We start from the raw sequence: 20,018 nt of genomic DNA on the forward strand, positions 1-20,018 counted from the left end.
CGTGCATGGTCTTGTGGCTCCCTTCCTTCTGATGCAGGATAGTTATGTGGGGTTAGGAGAGATGGACGACTCAGTGGGTATCTATGCCAATTCTCACAGTTTTGCTCCTGTCTCCTACACTGTGTAGAAGTTCGGTTCCTCTTCTCACCTTTTCTGTCAAAGGAAGTATAAGGGATGGGTAAAGAAGAGGAAAATGGTTCTCCACAGACCACCTTCCTGACCAGGTTTGAGGGAAGCCCAGTGGTGAACCACAGTAATTAGAAACTAGTCATAGCCTGTTTTATGTATCTAGAACTTTATTCTTTTTTTTTCAAATTTTAAAATTTAATTTCTAGTAAGTTAACATATAGTATAATGTTAGTTTCAGGAGTAGACCTTTATTTTTATAGAATAAACAGCATAACTACATGCAAAAGTTTTTTCCAGTGTAGAACTGGGTCACAACTGAGGGAATCCTTTCTGCTTGGATCAGAAACTACAGGTCAGGTCTCTGGTTTACGTTGTTGTGTTTTCCAAACTGTAAGGAGGAAGAGGAAACAAACCATTCCTGTTCTAAACAAGTCTTCTAAGCCTAAAGCTACATAGTATGGTGTCATTAAGGCTTGGGAGAAAGAAGCAGTGGTGTTCTTTGTCTTCTAATTCCTTTGATCAGAGAGCTGGTTGGAGTCATGGGGCAGAAAAGATCTGTGGATTCACAAGAGTCTGCTTTCCTACTCTTCCTCTGCCCCTCTGGTTCTTTCCGCCAAGCGAGATTCATTAAGTACTTGCTGGCTTGTTTGGCCTTTCTCGCGCCTGAGATCCTCCTCTCTGCCCAAATTCTTCCTCCTGGGTAGCCCTATCTGAATCCCTCCATGTTCTAGGAGTTTAGTAATGGGGGAGATCTAGTTCCTGTTATATGATTGTCAGCTCCTGGGTCTCAGGAAGGCCATACTGAACTTTGTGCTGGTCAAACAGCTTGCGCAGGGCACTGATGTAGAGTGCATGGTACTTGTCCACAGTCGTCTTGTCTGGCCTCTTAATCTTGGGGATTGGCAGGGGTTCCCCGACTATGGGGAAGGAGAAGAAACAAGCATCAGAGCCTCCCCTCCTCAACTCAAGTTACCCATCCCTCAGAAGGAGGCATATACTGAAACTCAGTATCTGCGGCCCCTCCTCTTCCTTTGTTCTTTCCCTGTGCTCTAGCTCCGTCCCATCCCATATTCTGCAAATACCTAATATCATCCATGCTGAAGAGAATGAGAACAAGCTCAGAAGAGTGATGGGAAGGAAGGTTTGTGAACAAAGATGCTCTCGTGGCAACTATTAAAAGGCCACAACTATTATCTGTTCAGTTGTCCTGCCCACCCTGTCCTCAGTCATACCCCTTGGAATTACCACTCCCCATCCCAGCTGTTTGCTGGACTTCCTGGACTTGATGGATGACCTGGGTGGGGGGAATCAACAACAAAGGTGGTCCGGAGGTATTGGAAAGCTTACCAACAGTAGTAATGGGCCGATTGAAAGGAAGGAAGCCCCAGGATTCTTGAGTGAGGCCCCGGCCGTGGAAAGTACAAAAATTTAGTCCCAGGATTTTTTTGAACGTGGCCTGGAAAGTTTTTTGGAAGAACCTTATCCACGTGCCTTCAGGGAAGATCTCTTGATTGTGAACCTCATTCTCTCCAAAGGAATAGGAAGGGACAAGGTACGCTCTGCAAAGAAAGGAGCAGAGTATTAACTCTCCGAGGGAGCTCCCCCCAGCAAAACCCTCTCCAAGGTATGAAAACCTTCTAATCTCCCCATTATAGAACAAGGACCCAAGCACCCAAACATCTTCAGCTTTGTGTCTCACTCTTGCCATGCCCCACCCTTCCAACTGAACCCTTCACAGGCAGCTGCTGCACCTTGTCCTCTGATAGGAAAAAAATAATCTTAGGCAATCTAACTGTTTTCATTGCTCCTAGCATCCAGAATGATCTTCCTAAACTGTGTATCTGGACATGTCATTCTTTTTAAAACTCTTCCAGAGATCCTCACTCTGTATTGTGCTGCTTACCACGGCTTTTGTGCTTTAGCTTTTGTGCTAGCTTCCCCTCTCCCCGCCCCTTTCTTGCAATCTGCTTAACCATACTAAGTGTGCCAAGTTGTTTCTTGTCTACGCTTCTTCGTACATTCTGCTCCCTCTGCCGGAAATGCCTTCCTTCTGTCTTCACATGGCTAATTCTATTTTGCCCTTCAATGCTCAGCTCCAATTTCAATCTCTTGAAGAAACCTTTTTTTTGACTGCCTCCAATGCCCTCCCCCACAATATGAATTAGGTACCCTTCAGCTTATCTTTCTCCACACTAACAATAGTCTAACTCAGTTATTATGGTTACCTCCTTACCTGTCTGACTCCCTAGTTGTCTGTCAAGCTGATCAAAGGTGGGAAATTTGTCATTTATCTTTGGATCTCTAGGTCCTCGCATAGTGCTTGCTATGTTGTAGGTCCCCTGAATTCTTTCTCCCTTTTAGCCTGACTGGCAACTCCTATTAATATTTTAGCTCACAATTCAGATGTCACTCACTTATGAATCTTCTACCCTGAGAGTAAAGATGTTTCCATCAGTTGTTGTTCCCATAGGACTTTGTACATAACTCTATTACAGCACATCATTCATTCGACAAATATTTATTGAGCTCTTTCTATGCGTCAGCCCTGGTTTAAGCCCTAAGGACATGTCAGTGAACAAAATGGATAAAAAAAAATCTCTCACAGTTTTTCTTGAGGGAGGACAGACAATAAACAATAATAACAAATAAACAAAAAACCAGATATATAAATAAGTAAAATCAGTGATATGTAAGAAGGTGATAAATACAAAAGGAAAAAATAGCGCAAGATGATCAGGATAGACTTTATTGAGAAAAAACATTTGAGCAAATACCTGGAGGAAGTAAAGGAATGAGCCAAGCAGTTCTTTGGAGGAATAGTGTTTCAGGAAGTGGGGACAGCTAGAGCAAAGAGCTTAAGGCAGGAGCCTGAGGTTTGTTGGAGGGCCAGCAAGAAGTCCACTGTAGCTCTACTGGAGTGAACGAGGAGGAGAGCAGTGGGTGATGAGGGGTAGCTAAGGACCAGGTTATTTACGGCTTTGCAGGCCCCCATAAAGTCTTTGGCTTTTGCCCAGATTGAAATGGGAGCCTTTGGAGCATTTGGAGTGGTGTCATAATCTCACGTTTAAAGGGATGATCATTTTAGCTACGGTTGAGAATAGATTCTAGGATGTGAAGGCAGGTAGAGCAGTTAGGAGACTGTAATAATCCAAGGGATATATGGTGCTAGTTTAAACCGTGGGGGCTTGTAGTTGAGACGATAAGTGGTTGGCTTCTGGACATATTTTGTAATTACATGTGTGCACTTCTGTTGTTTCTATGGGACTGTCAGTTTCTTAAAGGCAAGGACCGGGTATTATTTATTTTTATATCCTCAATGCCTAGTACTATGCCTAACACACAGAGGGGTTTAATAACTGCTGAACAAATGCATTCTATTTTTCAAACCAGATTATATGCTCTTTGGGGAAAATAATCATGTCTTATTTATTTTTGCAATCCCCACAGCCTCAAGCCCAGTGCCTTCCCTACGCTGAGTATGTTTTCTGTGCCTCTCAGTTAGTGGGTTGATATAGATTAAAGCTCTGTTTCCCCAGATCCCCAGCTAACTAGGCTAATGGGCAGAAGGTAAAGGTCTTTTCCTACTGTTCTCTCTGCAACTTCAATTAAAAGAAGTGCCTACAAATGTATCTGGACCCCAAATACAATTAAGACACGGTGTGAAGGAGCAGAAGGAAGCAACCAGAGTAAAAAGAGAGCCCTTTCTAACAGGTTTAGGGCACCAGAACCTGGGGACCCACCCTGTCTTCAGTGCCAGCTTCACGAAACCTTTTCGTTCTTTAAGGTAGATGGTAGAGGCGCCTGGCCGGCACAAGAGGGCTTCAGCAGCTCCACCCACCACAATAACCACAGCGTTGCCTGAGGCTTTCTGGGTCAGCAAATACTTCAAGGCCAAGCCACTCACTGGACACACACCTGTGAAACCAAAGAGTCAAGTGGCATAGCAAACTTCGTACCTGAGATTGGGGAAAGGGGTTCCTCTGGGCTTTTCATGCTGGAGACAGTTCTGTTTCCTGACTACTGTTGTTTCCACTCTTCTGTCTTTGACCTCCACTTCCTGGGTTTGCCCTATCCTGAGGTTGGTCCTTAGGGTCAGCTGCTTGCCTTGTGGAAGGGTCTGTGATACTACAATTGCACCTACATTGTGTTCCTCTGCTTGCTGCCTCTTAGATCAATAGTATCTACTCTCCCCAGTCTTACAGCTCTGGAAATTGTCCAGAGGTCTCTCTCTGGGGTGATCAGGACTAGCCACTAGCCACCACTGACCTTCCACTTTCCACTTTGGCTTTGATCCTGGACTCCAGCCTTCTGCTTCTTTTTCTGAAAGGATTTCTGGCAACTCTTATAACTGCCTATAAATTATCTTACTGGCTAACTAAATCCTACCACCCATATCTTAGACAGAACATGCCGTGTGGCTGCATACTCTTGTTACTGGCCCAGTGTGTTCTGGACTCATTTTCTACTAAGTCCTCTTCCAGCAGGATGTGAGATGTGGACTGTCAGGGCTTATTGGTGTTGGAGCTCTGAGGTGGGTCAGAGAATGGAATGATTTCTTATACTCACTCACCCATTGACATCACATAGTCTCGCACAATTGGGATCCAGAAGATCCATTCCAAGGTTCCTACGGAAGGAGTGATGGCTGGGAAAATCCGAGCAAAGCCAGTGGCCTCAGTAGCGAAGTTGATGAACACACCATAAGAGACAATGCCATGGGGGTGATTGGCAATGATATAGTTGTGTTTGGGAGAGAGCTTGTGAGTCTTCACCAGCTGTTAGAGGGAGATTAAGTCAGGGCGGCAGATAGGAAGAAAGAATAGAGGACGTGTGGACCCAGAGACAAGCAGGTTTCCTGTGTTTCCCTCGGGGAACCCCAGATCCCTGTTCTTCAAGATTCTTCATTGTCATAGGATTGCCAGGGTTATGATGCTCAGAGAGGCTGACCTGGGTTTGCCACTGTGAAGACAGGTTGCAATCCATCCATCTCCCCACCTGCCCATCCATCTTGGATGTCTAACTTGCATTATGCTTCTGGGCCTTCACTTTCACTGTTGGTCACTAAAGCCTTTGAAAACATGGAGCTGAGAGGGGAGAGTCTGGGCAACCAGAACCAAGGACACTAAAAGGAAGGGGAGTTACCTTTATTGGGAAATAATTTTGAAAATACTTCCAGAGGGTCCAATTTCGTACCCAAGCTGAACGCCTACCACCTGTGGGTACAGAAGGGAAGGAAAGAGCAGGTGAGATACTGCCAACCCCTCAAACCTCTTCCAGAGGTGGAGGGTTCTTCTTACAGCCCTTGGGTCAGAGAAGAGGTCCCCTTTACACACTTCCATATTTCTAGATAGGTACTGTCTCTGAATCCAACCCCCAAGAAGATCTAGAAGGGCCCTGATCCCCTGTAGTCAGCCAGGAAGGTGATAGAAAGATATTCCAAGTTTGGGAGCACCTGTCTTACAACCTCTTAATCCTTCTTGGGAAACCTGGGAGAGATCTCTGTTCCTTGCTAAGCTTTGCTCTCCTCTCTCCTTCTCCTTCCCTCTACCTCTAGTTGTTTCTTTCCATCTTTCCTGCCCTCTACCTTCCTACTTCTTTTCCTTTCCCTTTCCCTTTCTGTCCTCTTCCCACCCCTTCTCTCTCTGCCTCTCCCACTCTCTCCCTCCATTTCTCTCTCCCTGTGGTTCCATCCTCAGCACACACAGGTACCACCACTCTTCCTCTGTCTCTTACCTTGACTGTGGGTGTTCCAATCATAGGCGAGCCAGGCTAAGGCAAGCACAGACAAGATCCAATATTTAGTGAACACCAGAAAGTAGGGTATAAGCAAAACAGGAATTGCTCCTAAGGGGACACAAAAGTTCAGTTTCCTTCAAGTTTAATAGAATTCTAACTCTCATCTCTGCTCTATACTGAAGGAGCAGATCAAGGCTGATGTGAGACCCTTCTCTCCCTTTTCCCTCACAACCTCTCCCAACTCTGCTATAGTCCAGGCCCACCTCGGAGTCCCTCGGCCTTAGTCCCTTTGGTGGCTGAGATCTTAACTGACGAAATGGCATTCTCAGAGCAGGCCCTCAGCTGGGGTCAAATGACAGCACTGGCAAGAACAGCTCCTTGAAGCAGTGACTGGCATCCCCATTCTGGAACTTCAGGAATTCTTTTCTAAAAGCTTGACTCTCCTTTGCTTGTGGAACTGCTAAGTCAGTACATACCAGCGGAGAGGGCTGCCTGCAGTATTACAGGCTGCTTGATGCTGAGAAGAAAACACGTATTTAGAAAGTGCTTTACTAGGTTCAGTTTTGTCACATTCAAAAAGTCTCAAAAATCCAGAAGGGGGAATATTATCTCTATTAGCAAAGGGCCATAGTAGGCTTTGAAGTGTAAACTTGATACATCTCACAGCAGTGGGAAATAAATTCCAATTTAAAAATCGGCATTCATGGGGTGCCTGGGTGGCTCAGTCATTGGGCATCTGCCTTCAGCTTAGGTCATGATCCCAGGGTCCTGGGATTGAGCCCCGCATTGGGCTTTCTGCTCAGAGGGGAGCCTGCTTCTCCCTCTCCCACTCCTCCTGCTCGTGTTCCCTCTCTCTCTGTGTCTCTCTCTGTCAAATAAATAAATAAAATCTTTAAAAAAACTGCATTCATGAGAAAAAGGGGCTAAATACACATATTGTGAAAGAAAAAAGACCCAGCTAAGGGAATGACTTCTTGGGCTGGGTAACCACATCATGGTAGATAAAATTTCCAGAGAAGGGAAAGAAACTCAAGAGTTACTTAGCAGTGGGTTTGTCCCTTGCATTTTGGACATAGAGGGAAACAAGGGAAAAAAAGATGGAATGGGCCTTTCTTTAAAAAATCATGTGATGGAGTAAAAGAAACCTTAGTGATAGGCTGAATTCTCTCTGAAAGAGATGGCTGAGATGGTTGTTATAATTATGCTAATTAAATAAGAAATAGCGGTGAGAGGAATTTCATACGAAGCTTTCCATAGCAAAATATCCTGCTGCCTCTGACCCTCCAAAAAGATGAGAGTAATGTGCCAGGTAAGCTTCAGAAGAAAACTCAGCAAGAATCATTATTAATTAAAGGTAGCCCAAGTGTATCATTTCCTTTATATTTTGCTTCAAATAAATTTTGTTTGTCTCCCCAGTATTTAGAACCATGCCTTGCACGCAGTAGGTGTTTAGCAAATATCTATAGACTGGCTGAAAGATAAATGTTTTCTCTTCTCAATAATAGGTAAACTCAAATGATAAGTGTTTAAGCAGCATTTGTGTTGTTTAAATGTGATGCTATCTAAATCATAGATGGATTGTGTGCCTTATATCTGGTCCCTTTCTATTATTCACAAGTAATGGGAGTCTAACCAAGAGCTATACTTCCATAAACACTATCCCCCTTGTGGAATCTATTTGAACTGCAGGTGTGGCACCTCAGGAGACCACAAATGCCCTTTGAAGACAAGCCCGCCAAATGCAGCCTGTCTGAGAATCACTGGTGTCGCAGTGACAGAAATGCGATTTAAAGAGATAAGAGAAACAGAGGCCAAACATGGAAGAGCTAGAGCTCATGGAACAAGGAGTTCTGTGACACACAGAAAGCAAAGGTGTCTGAAGCAAGAATGATGAAGAACAACCATTTGCGTGGATGTATATATGACATATTCTTAGATATAATGGCCTTGAAACCAGGAGAGGCTTCCAAAATCTTATCTGTTTTCAAGTGAGAAGCCTTAGTGTAAATTATCAAGGAAGATGCTCACATAAGGCAGGCTCTAAATTTAGTTTGTACTGAAGATGGCCAAGCCATTCTAATAGATGTGTAGTGTGGTATCTCATCATAATTTTAATTTGCATTTCCCAAACATCTAATGATGCTTAACAGCTTTCCATGTGCTTCTCTGCCTTCTGTATATCCTCTTTGGTGAGGATATATTTATTTCACTTTGGTCCATTTTTCAATTGGGTCTTTTTGTTTTGTTTTTACTGGTGAGTTTTAAGAAGTCTTTATACATTCTGGGTATAAGCTCTTTGCTGGATATGTGATTTGCAAACATTTTCTCACAGTCAATGTTTATTTTTTTATATTGTTCTCTTAACAGGGTCTTTCGTAGAGCAAAAGCTTTTAATTTTGATGAAGTCAAGTTTATAATTTTTTCCCTTTACAGATTGTACTTTTGATGTAAAAATCTAAGAACCTTTTACCTCACTTCAGGTTGTGAAGGTTCTCTTCTAAATTTTTTATTAAAAGTTTTACAGTTTGTGTTTCACATTTATGTCTGTGATCTATTTTGAGTTTTTTTTTTTTTTTACTAAGATTTGAGGTTTTGATCAAGGTTCATATAGTACATATGGATATCCAGTTGTTCCAGCATCATTTGTTTAAAAGACTACCCTTCCTCCATTGAATTACTTTTGCATCTTTCTCAAAGATCAATTGGCCATAGAGGGTTCAAGATATGGTGTAGAAGGATCACCTTCTCCCATGAACATAACAACTCTACAGCTACACAAAGAACAATTCCCGCTGGAAAGGACCTTAAAGCTAGCTGAGCAGAGCCTGCAGGACAAAGGATAAAAAAGCCACCTTGATATACGTAGGAGAGGTGGAGACACAGTCTGTAAAGAAACCCCCATATTTGGGAGCAGTGACCCACAGTTGGGAGGGAGGTCTTATAATCTAGAGCTCATCCCTGAGTAAAGTGTTTTTGCCTCCTTTCAGGCTTCCCAAACCTTGAGAACTGCACCAGAAAGATGAGACCCCGGAGTGTCTGGTCTTGAAAACCAAGGTTTACTTCAAGGAGAACCAAAGGGCTATAGGAAATGGAAAGTTCACTCTTAAAAGGGCTTGCACACAGACCTGCTTTCCCTGGGACCCAGCACAAAAGCAACAGTTTGAAAGGTGCCTGAACAGAATGTGGAAGAGACTCATGTTTTAATCTTAAAGCATCTGCTGGAGAAAACGAAACCTGTTTAGATGCTCTCTAAGGATGCAGGCACCACTGGGTGTCATTTTTGAGTTCTCCTGCTTTGTTGGTGTTGGGACTAACAGGTCTCTAGCCTGCTAGCTCCAGTGGGACTGTCCCCTACCACCTTCCATGCATTGCAGGTGCAGCCTACCCCACTGAAGTTGGGCTGGCCAAGTGTCCCACCCCCATGAGCCACAGTCGTGGCCCACCAAGCCACGGCCAGCAAGTACATGCAGCCCATAGAAAAAACACTCCTTGAGCACCTGGCTGTCTTGGTCAGGAGAAATGCATTTCTGGGCCGCACGAGTCCAAACCAATTAGAGAGATAGTCTTTGGCACAGGGCACTGTACAAACAGCAGACTGAAACAAAACCCTAGTCTTCATGTGAAAAAGTTTTATTTTCTTGTCCCTAAGCTTCATACTGAGGGGCAGGCTTCAGGTTTGCCACACATCCAGGGGCTAAGAGGAACCCCCCCACCCCGGGAATATGTACAGGGAGATGCCATGTTAGCGGCCTCCCTTGCCCTCCCCACAGCTGGCTGATACCACTCAGATGGGAGCTTGAAGTCTAAAACCACAATTTTTGCAGCTATTGACCAGAGGGTACCTCCAGAGCTTCTTGTCTGGATATCAGCAGGGTTTATATTGTAGACTCACAAGACTGTCTATATTTGCCTACCTTAAACACTGTTGCCTGCGGATCTGGCTTATAATTAACCTGAAGCTAAACTGTCCGAGGTCTCTCTCTTTGGGACACTGACAAGTGTTGGCCTTCCCTCAACAACTGGAACCTATCAAGAAAAAAATCAGGGGCGCCTGGGTGGCTCAGTGGGTTAAGCCACTGTGTTAGGCTCAGGTCATGATCTCAGGGTCCTGGGATCGAGTCCCGCATTGGGCTCTCTGCTCAGCAGGGAGCCTGCTTCCTCCTCTCTCTCTCTCTGCCTGCCTCTCCAACTACTTGTAATTTCTCTCTGTCAAATAAATAAATAAAATCTTTAAAAAAAAAAAAAAAAGAAAAAGAAAAAAATCAGGGTATTCAAACAATTATAAAGGTCTGAGGAAGAACCAAAAGATAAAGGATTAATTAATTCAATTAATCTCCCACACAAGGCCACTGTTTCAAGACTGGGAGAGATAGCTGTTACACAGAAACAACCATGGAGGGCGAAGCAAAATGAAGACAGAGGAATATGTTCCAAGTGAAAGACTCACTTTCCTCAGGGGAAAAAAACCTTAAAACTAAAAACCCTTAAAAATGGAGATAATCGGGACACCTGGTGGTTCAATGGGTTAAGTCTCTGCCCTGGGCTCAGGTCATGATCTCAGGGTCCTGGGATTGAGCCTTGTATCGGGCTCTCTGCTCGGCAAGGAGCCTGTTTCTCGCTCCCCCTCTGCCTGCCTGTTTGCCTACTTGTGATCTCTCTCTCTCTCTGTCAAATAAATAAATAAAATCTTTTTAAAAAATTTAAAAAATGGAGATAATCTATCTGATAAAGAATTCAAAGTAAAGGCCATAAAGATGCTCATTGAACTTGAGAAGAATGAACAAACACTGAGAGTTTCTGAGAGTTTCAACAATGAGATAGAAAACATAATAAAGAACCAAACGGAAGTCATGGAGCTGAAGAACACAATAACTGAACTGGAAAATACAGTAGAGGTGTTCAACAGCAGACTAGGTAAAGCAGAGTAAAGGATCAGTCAATTTCACAGGGCAAAAAAACTAACACCAAGCATTAAAAAGAAAAAATCTATGACAGAGGAGGCAAGAATAGACAAGCAGGAAGAGTCTCATCAACAAATGGTGTTGGGAAAACCGGACAGCTATATGCAAAAGAATGAAACTGGAGCACTTTCTTACACCACACACAAAAATAAACTCAAATAGATCAAGGACCTAAATGTGAGACATGACCATTGGAGTCCTAGAAGAGAGCACAGGCAGTAATATCTCTGACATGAGTCATAGCAACATTTTTTTAGATAAGTCTCCTAAGGCCAGGGAAACAAAAGCAAAAATAAACTATTGGGACTACGTCAAAATAAAGTATTTTGCATAGCAAAGTTAATAATCAGTAAAACATAAAGACAACCTACTGAGTGAGAGAAGAGATTAGCAAATGACATATCTGATAAGAAGTTACTATCCAAAATATAAAAAGAACTTACATAACACCGAAAAATAATCCAAATAAAAAATGGGTGGAGGACATATGAATGGACATTCTTCCAAAGAAAATATGCAGATGGCTAAAACACACAGGAAAAGATGCTCAACATCACTGATCATCAGGGAAATGCAAATTGAAATCACAATGAGATACCACCCTATACCTGTCAGGATGGCTAGAATCCAAATGGCAAGAAATAACAAGTGCTGGTGAAGATGTGGAGAAAAAAGAACCTTTGTGCACTGTTGGTGGTAATGCAAATTGGTGCAGCCACTGTGGAAACAGTATGAAGTTTCCTTAGAATATTAAAAATACAATTACCATATGATCCAGTAATTCCTCTACTGGGTATTTACTCAAAGGAAGTGAAAATCACTAATTGGAAAAGATATATACACCTCTATGTTTACTGCAACATTACTTATAACAGGCAAGATATAGAAGCAACCCAAGGGTTAAAGATTGGATAAAGAAGCTGTTATATGTATATGTGTATGTGTGTATCTATATGTGAGCTTGCCATCTGTAACATGGCTGGACCTGGAAGGTATCATGCTAAGTGAAATGAATCAGTCAGAGAAGGACAAATACCGTATGATTTCATTCATATATGGAATTTAAGAAACAAAACAAATGAACAAAGAAAAAGATACCAACAAAATGATACTCTGAAATACCAACAAACTGGTGGTCACCAGAGGCGAGATGAGCGAGGAGTAGGGTGAAATAGATAAAAAGGATCAAGAGTACATTTATCTTGATGAAAAGTGAATAACCTCTAGAATTATTGAATCATTATATTGTACACCTGAAACCAATGTAACACTGAATGTTAATTACTCTTCAGTGACAAAAGAAAACAAGCAAATAAAAGCAAAGTTTTCAACCAAGAAAACTACCTGGCAAGGTTATCATTCAGAATTGAAGGAGTAGTAGAGGGTGTTTTACCCGAGCAAAAGTAAAGGATTTGATCACTACTAAACTGGCCTTACAAAAAAATGTTAAAGGGACTTCTTTAAGCTGGAAAGAAAAGGCGCTAACTAGTAACATGAAAACATGCAGAAGTAAAAATCTACCAGTAAGTGCAAATATATAATAAAGGTAGCGGATTAAAGCTAACATGAAGTTAAAAGACTTTTTTTCGGTTAAGAGCAAATATAGGATAAGTACTGCAGCTGCTCAGAGCACTGTGGGGAGTATTTTTTAGAGTACTGCAGGAGAGCACAGCTCAGGGTTGGAGCTTGGAACAACCGGTGCTCGACTTGAGAAGCATACAAGTATACTAGGCAAAGGTATTCTGCCATGATGATCAATGTCTTTGTTGCCTTTTTTTTTTTCAACAAGAATAGATCCATCCTGCCTAACCTTGAGTTTTTGGAGCACCACAGTTGTCCTGGGAATTAATTGCATCTCACAGGTCATCTGACTTCCCATTTTTAAAATGTGGGTTCAGACCGTGCTGAACACTACAGGTAGATAGGTTTCTGAAGTCCACTAGTGGAGAATGTCACATCAAGAGACTTACTACGATGACGACCTGATTGATAGGCAGAGTGAGGAGCTCCAAAATGTGGCCTGATTGTGACAGGCCAGTAAGGACAGCCCTGAAATGATCTCAAGGTCCCCGAGATCTGTCAGCCACTCTATTCTGGAATGCCCCGTTGAGTAGCACATGTTGTCTGCAGTTCTTAACGATTGAAATTTATTAAGAATAGGGGTGAGCCTCAGTCAGTTAAGTATCTGCCTTTGGCTCAGGTCATGATCTCAAGGTCCCAGAATCAAGCCCCAGATCAGGCTCCTTGCTCAGGCTCACATGCTACAGGTTGAGGAAAATGATATCATATTTTGATGTGTGTGTGGACAACAATGTGGAAGCTAAAACTGGTGTATTTTATGTAAAATGTTTCTATTCTTTGATTTTTAAAGAGACTATTTATTTACTTAGAGTGAGAGTTGGTGTAGGGGCAGAAGGAGAGAGAGACTCTCAAGCAGACTCCATTCTGAGCACAGAGCCTGACATGGGGATCAATCTCACCACCCTGAGATCATGACCTGAGCTGAAATCAAAAGTCAGACATTGAATGGACTGAGCCACCCAGGCGCCCCCTTGAATTTCTATTTTCAGCTGTTTTTTGCTAGTATATAGAACTGTATATATGTATATTATGTGTGATCTTGTATCCTGTAACTTGGCTAACCTCCTTTGCTAGTTCTTGGATGTGTCTGTGTGTCTGTTTAATAGAATCCTTGGGATTTTCTACAGACAATCATCTCATCTGTTAAATTAGGGTAGTTTTTTTTTTATGTTTCAATTTGTATGCTTTTCATTTTCCCTTCTTCTTGTCTTACTGCACTTGCTATGACTTTTAGTATGATGTTGAGTACATATGGTGAGAGTGGACATCCTTGCTTTGCTGCCAATCTTGGGGACAAAGCTTTCAGTCTTTCATTAAATATGATGTTAGCTACAGTTTTTTTTTTTTATAGATGCTCTTTATCAGGTTGAGGAAGTTTCCTTCTATTCCTAGTTTGCTGAGAGGTTTTATCATGACTGAAATGGAATTTTGTCAAATGCTTTGACTACATCAGTTGATATGATCATGCGTTTTCTCTTCCTTTGTTAATATGTTAGTTTACATTGATTTTCAAATATTTGCACTTACATTGCTGGGATAAAGCCCATTTGGCTGTGGTATATTATGCTTTGTATTGCTGGATTCAATTTGCTAGTATTTTATTGAGGATTTTTGCATTTATATTTATGAGGAATATTGGTCTATAGTTTTCTTTCTTGTACCGTCTTTGTCTAGGTTTGGTATCAAGGTCTGGCCTCATAAATGAGTTGGCAAGTGTTCCTTCCTCTTTTATTTTCTGGGAAAGGTTGTGCAGAATCTGTGATATATCTTCTTTAAAATGTTTGGTAGAATTTGCTGTTGAAACCATCTGGGCCTGCATTTTTCTCTTTTGGAAGGTTTCTTATTTTCCAAAATTAGAAATTTAACTTAATTAGTAGTTATGGGTTCTCTCTTTCATCTTGTGTGAGTTTTGGTTGTTTGTGGTTTTGGAGGAAGTCTCCAAATATCATTGTTAGTTTGTCTATTTTTCTTTTCAGTTCTGCTCGCTTTCGCTCCATATAGATACTGAAGCTCTGTTGTTGGGTACGTCTACTTTTGGACAGTTATATCTTCTTGGTAAATTGACCCTTTTGATCCTGGCCCTGACTTAAAAAAATAAATTTAAACTTGTATAACCTCCAATTACTATTGTTTACTAGTTTAAGTTAAAGGTGGTACCAGTATGAATCTAAGTGGGTCCTTTCTTCAAATTATCTTTGATGCATCTTACCTGCTCACTTTCCTCATACAGTAATAGCCAATATTTACCATACACTCATCGTTTTACACGCATAGGTTATTTAATCTTCACAAATACTCCATTATGACAGCAACTAATCTCATTTTGTACATAAGGAGCCCAGGTATAGAGAGGTTAAATAACTACCTGAGGCCACAAAGCTAGCGTGTGGGTGAGCCAGGGTTGAAAAGTCAAGATCGTTTTACTCCAGAGACTGCACCCTTAACCTCTAAGCTCTAATTATTTTCTCCTTTAGTCAGTTACCAATTCCTGGCAGGTCTACCTTCTAAACGCCTTTCAAATGGTTCTATTACCCCTCTTCATGTTACTACCCAGTCTAAGCCACCATTATCTCTTTCCTACATGACTTTTAATGTCTTCTAAATCTTTTTAAAAAAGATTTTACTTATTTGAGACAGACAGAGAGAGAGAGAGAGAGCCCATGAGTGGGGGGGGTTGGGCACAGAGGGAAAAGCAGACTCCCCAGAGCAGGGAACCTGATGCAGGCCTCTATCCCAGGACCCCCAGATCATGACCTGAGCTGAAGGCAGATGCTTGACCAACTGAGCCACCTAGGCGCCACTGGCCATTTATTTCTTCTCTAGGCATTTACTCTAAAAAAATAATTGGACAAGTGCGGAAGGTGTGTGTGTGTGTGTGTGTGTGTGTGTGATGCTAAATGCAAATCTGACTCTATCTCTGTACAGTATTTAACCAGGAACATGACTGGGTCATTAAGGAGGCATTTCTTTAGCTTTGAAATTACTCATTGGGTCTAAATTGACTGTAAATATAAGAATGTGTGGGAGTAAATGGTAATTTAATAATTCAGCATTGAATGTGGCTTCTGATGACTCTTAAGGTGAAGGCTCTTAAGGTCTTGTAATCTTGATTTTGAAGGCCCTCTGTGATGAAGCCGCTGGCCACCTCCCTTGTTTTAGGCACTCCACCATACTGTTCTGTCTCTCCTCCAACTCATTCTGTTCTCCCTGCCCAGCACAGGGAGTGTGGGCTTCTGTGCATGCCATCCCCTTTCACCTGAAAGAATCTTCCTCAGCTCTTCCCTGGATAGTTCCTATTCATCTTTTAGCCCTCAAAATAAATGGCCTTGTTGCAATATTTTGGAGCTCTCTTTGACTCCCTTCCCTTTTCAAAAAAATCTCTCTCCCATTCATTCTCCTACTTCTATCTCCATTGCCACTGCTATGGTTGAAAGCTCGATCTCCTCTGGTCTGGAGTACAGTCTTTAGTCTGCTCTTTTTGCCTGCTGGTGTCTTCCCTTCTGGTCCATTTCCCGTGCTACTGCCAGATTTTTTCTTTCTTTCTTTCTTTCTTTCTTTTTTTAAAGCACAGTCATAATGTTGTTTATTTCAGAAATAGTGGAATAGGTTTGAGAGGATGGAGAGTAGAAGGTGGAGGACCAGGAAAGAAGATACAGCAACAGTTTAGGTAGATGGTGATACAAGCCCAGAAAAGAAAAGACAGATGGAGAGCCATCCTCTAATGGAAGCTGGCCCTCCACAGGGGTAGGGGGGCTGGGGAGCGGAAGGAGTCTGTCAGGGCCATTGCCCAATTCTAAGGCTCATGAGTCTTACTATTTCACATCATTCCCAAACTGTCTTTCCATTCCTCTCTTCTCATGTTTCCCCTCCTTCTTGTCCGTCTGCATTTTTTCTCCTCTTTTTCCCTGTTTTGTCTCCCATTACTTTCAGTGATGCTCAGTAATCAGCCATGATTCTGAACATCATTTGGGAAGGAGAGGCACTGAGGAAAAAGCTCTGAGAGAGAGGAATGAAGGAAAGTGGGTGAGAAAGAGAAGAATGGAGGAAATTAAGAAGGAAGGGAGAAAAGGGAGAGAGGGTAGGAAAGGAGGGAGGGACACTTTTCTGTATGGAGCAACTACTGAAGACCAAGCTGAGAGGATAGGGATACCGAGCCTTAGAGTGGGTCACAAAACTCGTTGGAAGTCACAAAGGGAATTGTAGTCCAAGTTAGACAAATTCCAGAATCCACATCCTGTTCACCATGTTTCACTGATTTTCTTTTCTACCTTCCCAATCTCCTCAAGTTGGTGTGATATTTTTTCCCTTTAAACCCTAATATCACTTCACTGTGACTCCTTTTTTCACTTTGCTAGTCTGTCTTCTATCATAGTGACTTGTGTGTGTGTCTTATGAGTGACTTATGATGTGTAAACTGTGTACAATGGTGTAATTAATGATTGCTTTACCTTTGTTCCTAGATAGTAAAGAGTTGGTACTTGACTCATTGTAGTCTTGACAAGGACAGTTGCTGTCTTATAATCAGTATTTGCTCTGTAACTATTGAACAGATGTGAATATCTTAATATCTTTAATATCTCACACTGTTAAATGCTACAGCTACCTTGGTAAACTCCAAGACCCGGGATTCATGTTGTAACTTCTAGCATAATTGCTAAAATAATAGAAGCAGGATGTATAACATCTAAACCAGTAGAGGAAGATAAATGGAATGATGATCGATTTAAAAGAAGCTGAGACAAATGGCCAACAAGCCAATAAGCATACGAAAAGATGCTCAACACTACTAATCATTAGGAAAATACAAATCAAAATCACAGTGAGATGGCATCACATTCAAAAAACAGAAAATAAAGAAATGTTGGAGAGAATGTGGAGAAATTTGATCCCTTGCACACTATCAGTGGGAATGTAAAACAGTGCAGCTGCTATAGAAAACAGTATAGCAGTTCCTCAGAAAAATGTAAAATACGGATGCCTGGGTGGCTTACTCATTAAACATCTGCCTTTGGCTCAGATCATGATCCAGAGGTTCTGGGATTGAGCCCCGCATTGGGCTCCCAGCTCTGAGGGAGACCTGCTTCTCCTTCTCCCAGTCCATCTGCTTGTGTTCTCGTTCTCTATGTCAAATAAATAAATAAAATCTTAAAAAAAAAGTAAAATGGAATATCCATATGATCCAACAATTGCACTTCTAGGAATATATCCAACAGAATTGAAAACAGGATCTCAAAGATACATTTGAACACCCATGTTTATAGAACGATTACTTACAATAGTCACACAATGGAATATTATTCAGGCTTAACAAGGAAGGAAATCCTGTCACATGATATAACACAGGTGGAACTTGAAGACATGGTAAGTGAAACAAGCCAGTCTCAGAAGGACAAAGAGTTCATAATTCCACTTACATGAAGTGCCCACTCACCCATTTGAGTGCGACTCAAATTCAGAGATGGAAAGTAGAGTGGTGGTTGCCAGGGGCTGGGGGAAGGGCAAACGGTGAGTTCTTGTTTACTGGGTACAGAGCTTCAGTTTTACAAGATGAAAAGAGGTCTGGAGGTGGATGGAGGTTGGCGATGGTTGCACAACACTGAATATATTTAATGCTGCTAAAATGGACACTTAGGGGTGCCTGGGTGGCTCAGAGTGTTAAGCCTCTGCGTTCAGCTCAGGGCATGGTCTCAGGGTTCTGGCATTGGGCTCTCTGCTCAGCAGGGAGCCTGCTTCCCCCCCTCTCTCTGCCTGCCTCTCTGCCTACTTGTGATCTCTCTCTGTGTCAAATAAATAAATAAAATCTTTAAAAATAACTAAAATGGACACTTAAAAAATAGTTAAAATGGTTGATTGGATGTCGTGTGTATTTCACTGCAATTTTTAAAAACTTTTGAAAATTCAGGAGAAACAAAACATTTACATCTGTTATGAGTTTTTTCCCCGGAAGATGCGTAGGTGCCATCATTGGTCACTAACATTCCCACTCCACACCTCCAGCTCTTCCAGGATGACTGGAGGCTAGGAAGATGGGGGTGGGCATTATTAGGAGGCTAACATTCTAATGTTAGAAGCTAATATTAGGAGGCTCACATGGGACCTTACATATTCAGTGTTGGATATGCCCTCTATCCTCATCCCTGTCTAGAGACAGTGTCCTTTGAGATGGGGAGAGGAAGAGAGAAAAAAAATATTTCAAAACAAATCATTCTGTGGTCGAAAAATGAAAACATTTTATTGAAGAGAGCTCCCCAGAAGAGCCAGACCAGCGTGAGCACTTGGGTTTGAATGCCACACAGTCTCTCTGGGGTGGGACAGACCCTACCCCTAAAGGGATCAGCTTACACAGTTCTTCCTCTCTGGGCCTCTTTCCTTTGCTCTCTAATCCCCATCTTTGCGTGTTCTTTCTGAGATCCGGACTTGAAATGGTGACTGTCACCACGATACCAAGCATTTTAGAACATTGCAGCGACTCTCACTTCCCTAACTGGGAGCTGGAACTTGTCAAAGGGGTCTGTTGGAAGAAGTTAAGATAAATGCAAAGCGAGACAAAGAGAAAATATGAAAGACCAAGAAGGAAGTTTACAGAAATAAACTTTTTTCCTTAATACATCTAGAGGTGGGCCATTGACGGACCAAGAGCTCAGCATGATTTGGTTAAAATAAGGCTCAATAAGTCATCATCTTTTGGGGCTCATGGACCCCGTTGGCAGTCTGGGGAAGCCCAGGAACCTCTTCTCCGAATAATACCTTAAATGCCCAAAATAAAATACACAGACTTACAAAGGAAATGCATCATATTATGATGCAATTCTCAAAACATTATAAAAAATGTCATCTAGTAACCTGGGCTTCTTGGTTCATGCATTAAATAACCAGACCTAATGATGGTTCCAATAACTACTGGAATTTTGAGGTAGTCATGAGCATAGAAGAAATTTCAAGATCCTTGCAGCAGCTGGCATGTGATAAGCAAACCTGTGATGTCTATCACTGAAAAATTCACTGGTACTGATGATGTTTTGTTGCTTACATTCATTATTTCAGCTTGAGGTCAGTGAAAATAAAGGTAATTTTTTTCTATCCAAATTCAAAATCTCCCCCTCCCTCCCAACCTCAGGTTCTAGGTCTGTAGGCCTTTGGTTAAGACCATCTGCTCTAAGGGATTGGATAGCCTCCCATAGATTGGCACTGGCTGCCTTCAGGATGACATTTTCCCCCATCCAGTGTCCAAGCTTGGTCCTTGTAATTGACTGCCCACGAGGTCCTAGTTTCTGGCTGGGAAAAGCTGAGAGCTCTCAACCCATTTGCCAGGCACTGATAATTGCCATGCTTTGAGTCCACGGCACAACAGGTGCTTTATTAAAATTTTGTCCTATGAGTCACTCAGGCAGCTCCAAGACTTTCCAGAATTCTGTCACCATAGTTTTATACTGGAAAGTCACCTTCTGCCTACCTAGTAACAACAGCTCTGCAAGCTGCCACCACCTCTGCTCCCATCCCTGAATATGACTCTTTCCAGCTAGTTCAGAGGGGTCGGCAGGGGGCTGGGTTAAATGGGGGATGGGTATTATGAAGGGCACTGGTTGGGGTGAGCACTGGGTGTCTTAAGTG

At 42.2% G+C, this 20,018-nt stretch overlaps 1 protein-coding gene across 1 annotated transcript in view; it reads right to left on the bottom strand.

Annotated features, from left to right (window-relative positions):
- Positions 1 to 287: 287 nt before the first annotated feature.
- DGAT2L6 (diacylglycerol O-acyltransferase 2 like 6) overlaps positions 288 to 20,018 on the bottom strand; it is a 28,936-nt gene continuing 9,205 nt past the window's right edge. The window contains exons 3-8 of the mRNA XM_082716475.1: positions 5,863 to 5,973; positions 5,272 to 5,342; positions 4,700 to 4,904; positions 3,870 to 4,044; positions 1,477 to 1,688; positions 288 to 1,046 (exon numbers count right to left, since the gene is read on the bottom strand). Of these exons, the coding sequence (XP_082572601.1) occupies positions 892 to 1,046; positions 1,477 to 1,688; positions 3,870 to 4,044; positions 4,700 to 4,904; positions 5,272 to 5,342; positions 5,863 to 5,973 (929 nt within the window). The 3' untranslated portion in view covers positions 288 to 891. The remainder of the gene's footprint in view (positions 1,047 to 1,476; positions 1,689 to 3,869; positions 4,045 to 4,699; positions 4,905 to 5,271; positions 5,343 to 5,862; positions 5,974 to 20,018) is intronic.

The sequence above is a fragment of the Mustela nivalis genome (assembly GCF_964662115.1).
Source record: "Mustela nivalis genome assembly, chromosome: X".
Lineage (NCBI taxonomy): Eukaryota > Metazoa > Chordata > Mammalia > Carnivora > Mustelidae > Mustela > Mustela nivalis.